This window comes from Arachis stenosperma, chromosome 5 (assembly GCF_014773155.1).
Source record: "Arachis stenosperma cultivar V10309 chromosome 5, arast.V10309.gnm1.PFL2, whole genome shotgun sequence".
NCBI classification, from domain to species: Eukaryota; Viridiplantae; Streptophyta; class Magnoliopsida; order Fabales; family Fabaceae; genus Arachis; species Arachis stenosperma.
Genome location: NC_080381.1, coordinates 121,918,024 through 121,930,896, shown reverse-complemented (window position 1 = coordinate 121,930,896; position 12,873 = coordinate 121,918,024). Strand labels below are relative to the sequence as shown.

Sequence of the window (12,873 nt, the reverse complement as noted above, 5' to 3'; positions counted from 1 at the left end):
AAAAGACATTTTGTTTTCTTTTTTGAATGAAAAAGTAAACAATTTATTACTTTTGTTTAGTTACTTCTATACAGAATGTTGTTTAGTGCGGTATCCTCTTCAGTCTTCACTATAACAACCCGGTATTTTAGGCTTAAATGCAGCTCAATTTTTTATTATTTAGCCGGACTTCCATAGGCTAGGTTTAGGTTAGGTTCGCATAATTAGTATATTAGGTTGTACGCTTATTATTTTTTGTGTGGAAGAGAACTGAGTGCATCTCACAATGATGGGAGAAGAGATGAGTTTTTCATTGCTATGGTGTGAACAAATCGATCCTTCCGATTTGTTTCATTTTTTAAATCAACAATCACAAATCGGATGGTCCGATTTGTGTTTTTGAAAATAAAAAAATTTTTAATGTTGAAATCGGACCGTCCGATTTCTATTTTAAAAAATAAAAAAAATTAAAAATACAAAACGGACCATGCGATTTGTAGCTTTTTTTTTTATCAAATAAATCGGACCCTCCGATTTGTACTTTACTTTTTTTTCAAACAAATCGGACCGCCCGATTTGAATAAAACACCATATAAAAAAAACACCTAATCTTCCCATAACAATATATTACACATATATTTATACAATATAAAAAAAAATTAGCCTTGATTGTATTTGTTTACATAGAGACTCTGAGACAAGAATATAAAAATATAAAATTATATTTAATAAATGAGATATAAATAAAAATATTTTTTTTATAAATATTAAATTAATATATTTTGTGTTTATTTTAATAAAAATATTATAAAGTCATTAATAAGAGATATAATTAATTTTTATTTTTTTATTATTTTTTATAATTATATTTTTATTATTATATGTTTTTTTAATTTTTTAAATGAAAAAAATAGAATAAATTAAATTTTTATAATTTATTTTAGTTTATTATTAAACAAAATATAAAAATACTAATTTTGGTATTTCTATTATGTATGTCCTTTTCTCAATATTTTATTTTATTCTGTTCTTATAACTAAATACATTCTTAACACTTTGTTTAGATGTAAGATAAAAAATGATACGAATGAAAAAGAAGAAAAGAAAATAAAAAAAATGAAAATAAAAGAAAAAATTAATTTTTTTGTATGCTATTTGGATAAAGAGAAAATAGATGAAAAGAAAGTAGGATAATTTTTTTTGGGATGAAAAAAAAATTAAAAAAAAAGAATTATAACCAAATAAAATTACATTAATACCCTTACTTATATTATATATAAATTATAATATATTAATGTATTTAAATTACTTTTTTAATATAAAAAATATACAATAAAATCGTGGTGGCACTGTTGAGCACTACGGTAAAGTTGGAGTGGAGAAGAGAAGTCTTTTCAAACTTCAGAGAGAGCTAACTACTTTAAGAATTTTGCTTTTAATTTTAACACAATGGATAAATTGATAATTTTACTTTTATTTTAGAATTCTCATTAGTTTTTTTTGCAGGTTTAAAAAAAAAGTTGGATGTGAATTTCACGCCACTGTTTTTTTTCAATCTAATTTCTTTTCTCATCCGATCAATGAAAAATTTCATTTTTTATCTATTTTCTTTCGTTGCATTTTTTTCTCTTAGATTCTATTAATCCAAACATAGTGTAAAGATTGTCTAACTTGTTTTTTTCAAAAGGGAAAAAAAACCTAATTAGTGTATTCTAGAGAAATAATTAGTTTTCATGCGTAAAAAGCCAAGAAATTTTCGGTCTTAGTATCATGGTTCTATGTTGTTTCGGTTGGTCCACATGACGCACATAGATTTTATTTATGTAGTTTTAATTTCTTAGGTGATATACAAAATATTTTCATGTGAAACACGTGTATGTTATATATTATAAAGAATATATATATATATATATACTTGTATTATTGAGAATAATAATGGTTAGAGTTAATGCACCTTAGCCATTGCTGAAAAGAGGGGAACATGTAGGGGAAGTTTGAGATTTAATTAATGAACAAAACGCATGGGGAGTGTGAACTTAATTGTTCGTTCAAGGGAATGCCAATTGCAAAGGACTAGAATTAGTATTTGTTTAGTTTGGCAATAATCTTCTATATTCGAAGTGCTTAAGGATTCTAACTAAAGCAATATGAACACTGCAGTACTAGGCTACAGGCACAATAGAATAATAATGTCTCAACTTTTTATTGCCACGTGATTAATTTGCAACACATGGTTAAATTCAAATCGTTGTTCTTGATTTCTGTTCCTCTGACTACACAAACTTTTTTTTGTCTAAATAAACACCTCCCTCCCCCCACCCACAAGAAAAGGTTTCTGGTTTGTTTACAGATTCCCTTGCAAGAGTGGGATTTTAGTTTTACTGTTCCATTTTTATAAATATATATAAACAAAGGTTTAACTAACACATAAGAAAATATACATTTAAAAAAAGGATTGGTTTTTAATATATATATTGTGTATTTATTATATAAAAAATTTAAATATTTTATTAGTCAGATTAAAAATTAAATGAAATAGTATCACACGTTCACACTATCATCATCCTCAAACATCACATAATATGGAGTTATGGACTCATTTTTTAGTTTAAGTTTAGATAAGTGGAATTTCGATTGGGTTGGTCGTTCTACCCACTTCAATTTTCTTATCCTCTAGATTTGTTTGCTTAGTTCTTATTAATTGTCTGAACGCGGGATGAAAAATTCAAAAGCAATATTTTATTATATTAAGATCCATAGAGAAAAATTGCATACGATAATTAATAAAAGTGAAGAACAGATAACTTTTAGCCAATATAACAAATGAGATATATTCGAATTTATTATGGTGACTGACCTTCTCTCTCATTTGTTTTCTTTCATAAGTCCAAAAATTGGGAAGCCCAAAACTAATCAAGAAGAGCATGAACAAACCATGATTAGCCCAAAAGCATGAGACCCGACCTGACCCAACAAGTCAGCGGGTCAAGTCACGGGATCAAGCCCTAAATCGAACTCCAAGACCCGATACAGACCCAACATGAAGAGTAAATTAGTAGGAGTGGATTCTCTCCAATAGAAAAGAAACTCAATGATGTCCAATGTTTAATCTCACTTAGGAATGGCAACATGTCCAAATGGAGGCGGGGACATGCTCCCCGCCCCCGGCCCCCGTCCCCGTCCCCATGACGAGTAACGGAGACCCCGTATTTGCCGGAGACCGCGGATTTTTGTAAAAAATAATAAAAATTAAAAAAAATAAAAAAATTAGAGAAAATCAAAGATAATCCTCAATTGCCATTACAAACATAATGTTCATAAATTTTAAAAACCTAAATAACAATAACAACAAATATAAACATCCAAACATATCCATAAACAACCAACCATGTTCATAAACAACCAAATAAAATTCATGACATCATAAAAACATAATTCCACCATCTCAATCTTCCTTTCATCCCGTAATGGTAGTGATGGTAGATTCTGACTTACTTGAATCCTACATTGACAAGAAAACAATTTAAAGTTAAAATCATATAATAACTCAATAAGTCAATAATATAAAAATATAGTGTGCAATATGTAATTTAATAGTTTACTTACGTCAACATCTCCTTCAATGTTATGAATTGTGTAGCACTCAAATCCTATGTTAGTTGTAGTGCCAAGTTCATTCCATAGCCAATCTTGATTACACATTAGAGCCTCTAATATGTCCGGACGTAACCTACTACGATGTGGCATAACAAATCGACCACCCGTACTAAATGAAAATTCAAAGGCAACGGTAGAGATAGGAATCGCCAAAAAATTCCTAGCAATAGCTTGCAAAGTAGGAAACTTCGCTCCATTTGACTTCCACAAATTTAAGATATCAAAATCATGTTTAGTTTGTGGTACCGGTCTCTCTTCAAGATAATAATCCAACTCACTCTTTGTATCAATAAATGCGGACTCCTCACTTACATGTGCAGCAAAATCAGCTTGTCAATCTTCATGACTGAACTTCCTCCCCTTTGAACTTGAAGGAATTGATGGTGGTGGCGGCATATCTAATTGAGCAGCTTGGTCTCTCTCTCTTTCCTTTGTTGCATATTTTAAAACTAAATCTTGCACTACTCTTTTCACTTGACCAATTACAACACATGCCTCCGTCTCACCATATATTTTTTGAAAAAAGAAATTCAATAAATACATCACTACACCAAATTAATCATATAGCTACACTTGATTTATGACCCTTATTTTAAGGGTCTCTATTCATTAATATAGTGACATTTATATATGTAATTTTTTAACTGTCACTAATCTAATCACTAATCACAATCTCACCCTTTTTTTTATCCTATTTTTTCAAAAAACATATTGGCACTTTCACCGTGAGAAAGAGAAAAGAAACTAACAACCATCACCGTGCTACAGTTCCCGTTTGCCATCGTGATTCAAGTTCGCCATTCGCCATTCACCGTCGCAGTTCGAGTTTGCCGTTCACCCTTCACCGTCGCGGTTTGAGTTCGCCATTCGTTGTTCACCGGCGCGGTTCGAGTTCGCCATTCGCCGTTCACCTTCGCGGTTCGAGTTTGCTGTTCGCCGTTCACCATCGCGGTTCGCGTTCGCCATTCACTATTCTCCATCGCGGTTTGAGTTCGTCGTCCCGGTCCCCCACGCTGTTGTTTCTCTTTCCCTGTTTCGCGAGTGCAAACCCTAATTCCCTCCTGTCGGCGACCATTTTTCTCTTCCAACCACAATATTGAACACCAGTAGTTAGTATTTGATTATTCTTCTACTATATTTATTTCTCCTACAATTTTTTTGTTGTTCATCTGATAGTGAATAATCTATACATGATTGTTATTCTTTGGTCCTGTTACTTGTGATTTTCAATTGTTCATTGATTCTTCATCTAAGAGATTATGCTTTATATCTTATTATATGGAGGATTGTTTTGTTGGAAGCTTTAAATTTTGTTTGTCTTAAAATTTATTTTGATTTTACTTGCACACAACCTGCTCGATGAAATGTTTCAACTAAACACTTTGATCTCTCTCTGATATTCTATTTGACTATGGTTTCTGGCAAAATGTTGGCACTGATCTGAAAAGTGTGTTGTTGGTAGTTGTAATGAGGTGAAGATTTTCAAGTTCTGGTATTTAATATCTGTTTTTTGGTTTTTGACGCAATAATGGAAGCTCAGGTAGACAGATCTGTGAGCTGTGGGAGGAAAGGAAAGCGCTTGAATTGTGAAACTGAAAAGCATCGATCAAGATAGCGGGTTTATCTTGTTTCTTTTTGTGTCCTTGGTTGAGAGCTTAACACCTGTCACGGAAGCCCACCCAACATTGTTCAAAGTAATGACACTCTCGAACCCCTCTTTTTTTTAATCATTTTATTTTCAGCATTTCATGGATAGCGCTTTTATTAATTAATGAACAGTGACAATGAATACTTTTTGCAAAGCAGCTAGCTACTACTAAGCCCTAACTAACAATTTGCATAATGTGTATGTGTTAGGGAGAAAGAAGAGAAAGCTACAAGTACAGGGAGAAGGAGAAGGTAAAAGGGAGGGGTGTGGCTGAGATCGAAGACGCTTAAAAACAAAGCAGAAAGAGTTAGATTGAAGGTACACATTAGATAGAATAGATAACACTGTAGGGGCCGGGCCATGTATCTTTTCACATGTAGGTTTAGTTTTGATGATATTGAAGATGTGCATGTAATAATATCTTTGTTTCAAGGTTTCAAGCTCTCTCTTCGACAAGTAGCACTCCTCCACTGTAATAATATCCCCTTTTAGAGTGATTTTAATTTCATTTCTGATGTGTTTCGCAGGGAATTACAAGATTCTTACTCTAATTCCTCACTTCAATTAGGTATGTGTGCTTTATCCTTATGGAGTTATGGTAAGCTTCAATAATTTCTTTCTTTGCTTTTTTAAATAGAAAATGTTGATTTGTAAGATAAATCAGCCTCAAGTCCTGTCTCTATGCATTTTATGTTAATTTTGCCAATCCAATCAGGAGCAGGAACTAGAATTATTCTGAATAAAAGATGAGGGCAATTCATTTCATATGTTTCTCCATGATTCAAAAGCTTCAATTGCCGTTTAGCATGTATTTGAGCTTCAATTGATGTTCCTGCATATTTGTTACATTTGTGATGAATCTATGTGACTTAATTAACATTTTTAATTTGTTAAGAACTTAGTAAAACTAGTGAATAATGCCAAAGTTATGACCAAATAAGCAAGTTAGCTACGCTAAGCTAACGACGGTTGCTTCAAACCGTTTCCATTTTAAAAGATAGATACGGTTATTAGAATTTGGTGACAACCGTCGCAGGTTTCTTTTAGTTTTTCCCTTCAAAGGCCCAAAGTATACACAAGTGATCCAAAGGTCAAATATTTTTCAGAGTTGCTGCGACTGAAACTTGCTCTGTCCTTTCTTCACGTTGAGTTGCTGCGATTGAAATTACTCCTCAAGCTAGCTGCGCCCTTCATCACCGGGAAGAGTGTTGGTAGAACCTTTTTTCGACAAGGCTCCTTCTTCCGATTTCTTCATTTTAAGGTATAAGGTTCTTTATATTCTTCATTTTCTTTCTCATCCCTTAGCTATTTGATTTGATAATATTTTGATTTTCTTCAAAGACTGAAATTAAAGGTTAGGGTTGTTATATTCTGGGATAAATCTTCATATTCACCTATCACTTATCACATATTGTAAGGGTACGTAGATTCTTTTTCTCTCCTTGGTTCGTTGATTTCATTTTAATTTTACTAGCAATTCAATCAAACTCTATACAGTTGTGCGATTTTTAATTCTTCGTTTGCTCTTTCGATTTCTGGTTCAATTTTTGTAATTGAGGGTTTGGTGCATTTCAAATTTGATTTTCTTAGTTAATTAAATTCTCTTATTTCTTTTTAGTTTTAGTAGCACTCAACATGTTCGATGAAATGCTTTAACCAAATTTCTGGTTAGTTTTATTATTTTTGGTTGGTCAAGTTTGCATACTAAACTCTCTTGTTTAACGAATGAATTGTTAGACTTAGAGTAGAAGGACCAATTTAATGATAATGCCCTTGAAATTATTCTAGTTCTTGCTTTAAGGACAAGTAGAATTTGATTCATGAACTTAGTGGCTGCTCCGTCATATTCTCTCTGATTTTTTGTATCTAATTTTTCTAAAACTTAATTCCTGTGATATCTACTTTTGATGGATTGTCTCTCTATTTAATGTAGACATTTGTCAGCCAAAGCAAAGAAATAAAAACAAAGAAAGTAACTTAATTAGTAAGAAATTAAGTTTTAGGCTTGTAGAGCATGATGACACTAGAACAATTTTGTGGTACATATCTCAAACTAGTTTCTTAGCTTTAGTACATATCTAGGATTTTACTTTTATGAGGTACAAAAATCATTTTTGGTGTTATTTTGCAAAGCAGGAGGGAAACAGTAACCTCGAGGCTAAGGAGCCACTTCTTCAATGCAGAGAGGTAAAATTAACTATTATATGTTCTTTAACTCACTAAGCTTTGAATTGCTTCTTTAATATATTTATATCAGCAATTTACATCTGATTGGTTATATGGCTAGAGAGTTATACTCTTTCAATTGATGCCTTCTATAAAATAGTGGTTAGTCTCTTTATGATTAAATTTTGGGATTGGAAGCAATAGTGAATTGTCCTTTTTAATTGAACTTTTTGGATTATTGTTTTTAATTTGTTCTTCATCTAATTAACTAGTATAGAACTTAATTAACCTTCAGCCTCTTTCTTAATAATAATATATTCATTGGCCTGAATCTTTTTAACAGTATTGATGACTTTTATAGGGTGCTTCCGTGTCTTTTTTTCTTTTTTTTTTAAATAAGAAAATCAAGACTGCTTATTGTTTGGTCCCTAACAAAGGATCTTAAATCATAAGGTTAGTACCTCACATTGCTTATTTCTTGTTCATTGAATTGGTATACTTTACTAATTATAGTATCTATTTTTATTTGAAATAATCAATGTACAAGAGCTCTAAAGTCAGCACATTTAATCAATAAATAATGGTTACCTTTAGTATTTAATAGTTCGAATTATAATTACTGTGAAATCTGGGATGTTGTATTACTACTCTATTTTTACGTCTTGTCAAAATTCTGGGAATGAATTTGTTTGTCTTAATCTGAGGCAAAACACTCTTTCATTTAGTACCTCTTGACAAGATTAAGGTTTGGATGTTGCTTTCTAATTCAAATTTCATTCTTTTTCCAATTAAAATTCACTTATTAGCCATATGTAGCCAGCAAGCATAACTTGTATCTGTGTTTTCTTCCTCCTTTTTTTTTTTTATGTTAATGCTCTCAGTTTCAAGCTGTGGGCGTTCACAGCTTCCTTGAGGTAAAAGTTTTTCTCCGAATGCTGTGCTAGTTTCCCTGCTTTCATGAAGCTGCTACTACTTTCTCTTTCTTTCCTCTTCAACTTTTGTGTGTTATTTAACTTGTTTATAATTGTCATTTGCCTTATAATTGCATTGTTTCTATTTCATTTACATACCCCCAAATTAATCAAATCTTGAAATTTGTCTTGTTCAGTATTAATACACATGCATGGAAGACCTTGTTTTTTATTTAACGTTTAGATTAATGCGAGTTTTTTTTTCTCTTCTTTTTTAATAGGTTAATGCAAGTGGTTCAGTTCAGAACAAAGGTTGGACTCTTGAAACTGTCGACCATAAGGATTCCAAGGAGCCTGAGGTATTGAGAATCAGGGGTTTTAAATTTAACAAAGTTGATCAGCTAGAAGCAAAATACACCGAGCCTGGCAAGTTTACCCTCAAGCCTTGAACCTGCATCTGCTCTTAAGAAATTTTAGCCTCTCATCTGTAAGTGTTGTTATGAACTGGGTTTGTAAGTCTTTAGTATTTTTTTAGTTTAATATTTTTTGGATGACTGGTTGTAAGTCTTTAGTATTTTTTGGACTTCGGATTTGATTTCAAGTGGCAGAAGCACATTTCAATTTTATATTTGTTTTATATAATAGGAGAAATGCTATTTATTTTTTAAATTTTCAGTTTTTAGTCAATTTTTTTATTTAAATAATATTATTTAATTAATTTGAATATATATTTTTATAAGAAGTTACTTATTTTTTATGAAAAGTTACTTATTTTTTAATTTTTTTAAGACTAAATGATAGATCATTTTAAAAAAATATCTTATTGTACTATTTTAATAATGTATATCTAATATGATTGACGTAGATATGTGGTCTTGCCTTGTGCACATCATGGTTTGACTTGTATTTGCTTGCTTTCGTTGATAATAATCTCTGGCCCACGTAGAATTTTCTATATGAATGCAGAGAGAAGATTCATATAAGTATTGTTGGAAGTGAGAGAGTTAGAAGGTGGAGCTTCCTTGCGGCATCGCCACATTCAGTTAGTTTTTTTCTTAATTTATATTTATTTTTACTACTACACAAACTATATTTTTATTGCATGGTACTTTTCATAGTTTAGTATTTATTGCATTGTAGATAGAATTAAGGATATACTCTTGTTTGAAATTTGAAGGAATATTCTTATATTGGTTCAATGGATAAGTCATGGATCACAAAGCCACGAAACTCAATAGAGTATGAGCGAGGGGTTAGGAGGTTTATTGATTTTGCCTTCGAAAATAGTTTAGCTGAAGCAACTGTATGCCCTTGTTTGAAGTGCGGTTTTAGAAAAAAAGTGACAAAGGGTGAGATGTACGATCACTTGATATGTACCCAATTCCCGAAAGAATATACACTTTGGTTTTATCACGGAGAGACTGAGGTAGGGGATCCCAGTAGTAACGTCTCAAATAGTGATGCTTCAAATGCTTTTGATGATTTTAATCAAGATTCTATTCATGACATGCTTGTGGATAAAGACATTCTTATCAGTCTTTCTCAAGGACCATATGACCAAGCAAGAAAGTTCTCTTCATATGATGTTAACGGATATAGATTTCGAACTTTAGCAAGGGATAATGGATTAAAAACTCAGAATAGCGGAGTCTTTGGTACATTTGGAACAAGAAGTTACTCAAGTAGTAAAGATACCCGAATGAACTTTGGTGCAGTACCTTATTATGGAAAGCTGGTAGACATCATTGAGCTTTTCTACAATGGCTTTACAGTTCTCTTGTTTAAATGTCAATGGGCAAACACAACTAGTCCTAGAGGAATCAAAAAAGACAATTTAGGTTTTTTATCTGTGAACTTTACAAGACTCATACATACTGGTGAACATGAAGATGACGAGCCATATATTAAAGCTTCTGAAGCCCAGATGGTATATTATGTGGATGATGAGAAAGAAAAAGGATGGTGCATACCAATTCACTTGAAGCCAAGAGATTTGTATAACATGGGTGGAGATAATATGGGTGAAGATGACGAAATTACAGTATCCAATGATAATTATCCACCACAAGACTTAGAGTCTCTTTTTTCAGATGAAAATACAAATATAAAATTGGCGAGAATAGTTGTAGATGATGATCTTCCAATAATCAATGAAAACTATGATGAGAATGAGAATATGCTTGTGTAAAAGACATTGAGCTTACAAGACTAAAAAAGAAGTGCTAAGGAGGTTGAGGCAGCTGAGGCTGCAAAAAGAAGTGCTAGAGCTGCAGTTGCTTCATTGCTTCCTTCCAAGTTGTTTGGGAATAAGGATGCTGATTCAGAGGCTAAATGATGCAAATGCTTCTGAGCCAGAGTTGGTAGAGAGAATAACTGAAACTGAGGGTTCAGTTAATGGAGAGACTAAAAAAGAGGTAACCACTTGAAGTTGTAACTTCATTAATCTTGATATGCTTAGATCAGGAAATTTAATGCATGTGTTTCTTCTTTATCAAAAATAGTTTTGAATAATAAACTTATGTTACCAAATTTTTTATTAATTTTATATGTAATTAAATTGTTGGGGAAAGGATTATGCAATTATTGAGTTGATCAATTTCACATTGAAACTTCCTTTTCCTTTTCCCCTCTAGTGCTGCAGCTACAAGATTATGGCTCTTGGATTGTGACTTGTTTTATGACTAGAAATGAGAGTAATATTTATCTGGAAATTATACTGAACTTTCTTAAATGAGAGTAATGTTTCCTCCCATACTGATGATCTATTTGTTTTTCTGTGGGGTAGGAGTCTCAATTGAAATCAGGGGGCAGGCAGGATTCTTATGAAGGTTTGGCATAAATTACTCCTTGCTGTTGCCTGTTCTATCTTATGTCCATTCTTGTAAAACTTGGTAGTTTTGTTTGGTGCACCTATAAACTTGATGTGAGCTTAATGATTAATTTAATGTTAATTCATAATTCTGCGATTCTTTATTACTTTTCCTTTGTTAATTTTTCTATGTAAAATATTAATAATAGAGCAGATATAATAACTCTTATTATTTCTCACTGTTACAACTCTTAAACTGTATACATACCCAAGCATAGTTTAGTTGTTGATGAAGTCCTCAAATATTTTAATCTTTTGCTTATAACTACTACTTCTTGCTCTTGGATTATTTCATAGTTTATTCTTGTGTTTTCAAGCTCGGATTTGAAGTGACTGAAGATTGATCATTCACCATAAGGCTTTTGGACTGAACCGGAATAATGTTGTCAACTGCAGAAGAAGCTATTGAACTTACAGCGGAGGGACTGGATACCATTGAAGCAATTGATTGTGTTTTAGGATCATCTTGGAGTTTCCTTTTGGGAACTTGATTCCAAGTATACTGGGTTAGTATGATGCAATCAAATACTTCAATGTTTCCTTTTGAATTGAGAGGTGAAAAGGTTTGATTAAGGCCTGTCTGTGAAATCTTTGTCATGTTTGGATCAGGAATTGTTATTAGTAGCTAGTGCTCTTCTTTGTTCTGTTTTATTAAGCTCTGACACAGTGAAATCATAATTAAGCATTTATGGTTGAGTAGAGACGGGTTCTAAACATCATTGTCCACTTGATTTGCAGATATTTGGAGCCAAATTGTCCGAAGGTGTTTTTGTTGGCTCATTTCTCTCCATGTCATCAATAGCAGTGGTATGTTTTCCCTGTTTCTCCAAACCAAAAATTACTGTATATACCCCCCTTCATACTAAATCAGTTAATGGTTCCATCCCCACACCTTTATCCCAAATCCTAAACCTGAAAACCTTATAAGTTCATTTAATTGTAAATTTTTATGAGCTTGGGGTTATGCCATGTATTTCAAACAAATTCAAATGCGCATTAGTCTTGGTGGTAATCTTTATTTGGATATTTCTAATTTCCTATATTTCATGTTTCATTGCAAGTCCCTTTATTCGTGAATGCATTCTAATCATTGCATTCTCTCATTTGTAGAAGACAAGAGTTACTTGTGAAGTAATTGTTGAAGTTTGATACTATTGAGGTTGAATGTGAAGTGAAGTTGAGGAGAAAAGTTGAGGATTAAGTTACAAGTACAATTGTTAGCTTTATATGTTTCGATTAAGTTAGGATTTTTTGAATTTACATTTTATGGATTATGACTATGTAAAATTTGTAGAATTCAACTTTTGAAATATATTGTTTCTATTTTTGTAAAACTTGTGAGATTGAGTTTAAATTTGTTGAAATATAATGCCATTTATTATTTTGTTGATAGACAAATAAATTATTATTTATAATAGAAATAATTTTTTTAATAATTAATAAAACAAAACATTGATGTTGGAGAGATTATGACAGTTTAAAACAGTCACTAAATACTGGAAAAAACTGTCATAGGAATTAGTAACTTAGTGACGGTTTTAAATCAAAAAATCGTCACTAAAAATATTGTGATGGTTTAAATTGTCACTAAATATACCTAAAAACTGTCATAAGAACTAGTAACTTAGTGACGGTTTAAAATA

The 12,873-nt window shown here is 31.7% G+C and overlaps 1 protein-coding gene across 11 annotated transcripts; it reads left to right on the top strand.

Annotated features, from left to right (window-relative positions):
• Nucleotides 1–4,311: 4,311 nt before the first annotated feature.
• On the top strand, nucleotides 4,312–12,619 carry LOC130982041 (uncharacterized). 11 transcript variants are annotated; one of them, XM_057905879.1, is made up of 14 exons: nucleotides 4,312–4,745; nucleotides 5,177–5,330; nucleotides 5,494–5,602; nucleotides 5,812–5,852; nucleotides 6,391–6,545; nucleotides 7,421–7,471; nucleotides 8,332–8,364; nucleotides 8,643–8,848; nucleotides 9,328–9,403; nucleotides 9,539–10,775; nucleotides 11,147–11,189; nucleotides 11,548–11,736; nucleotides 11,969–12,037; nucleotides 12,341–12,619. In XM_057905879.1, exon 10 carries the CDS (start codon nucleotides 9,560–9,562, stop codon nucleotides 10,547–10,549), a length of 990 nt encoding a protein of 329 aa, XP_057761862.1. In that variant the 5' UTR covers nucleotides 4,312–4,745; nucleotides 5,177–5,330; nucleotides 5,494–5,602; nucleotides 5,812–5,852; nucleotides 6,391–6,545; nucleotides 7,421–7,471; nucleotides 8,332–8,364; nucleotides 8,643–8,848; nucleotides 9,328–9,403; nucleotides 9,539–9,559; the 3' UTR covers nucleotides 10,550–10,775; nucleotides 11,147–11,189; nucleotides 11,548–11,736; nucleotides 11,969–12,037; nucleotides 12,341–12,619. The 11 variants fall into 11 exon arrangements, 9 of the variants coding, with proteins under 9 accessions (XP_057761862.1, XP_057761864.1, XP_057761857.1 ...); XM_057905881.1 differs by lacking the exon at nucleotides 8,332–8,364 and having other exon boundaries at nucleotides 11,627–11,736; nucleotides 12,344–12,619; XM_057905874.1 differs by lacking the exon at nucleotides 8,332–8,364 and having other exon boundaries at nucleotides 11,627–11,736.
• Nucleotides 12,620–12,873: the final 254 nt, after the last annotated feature.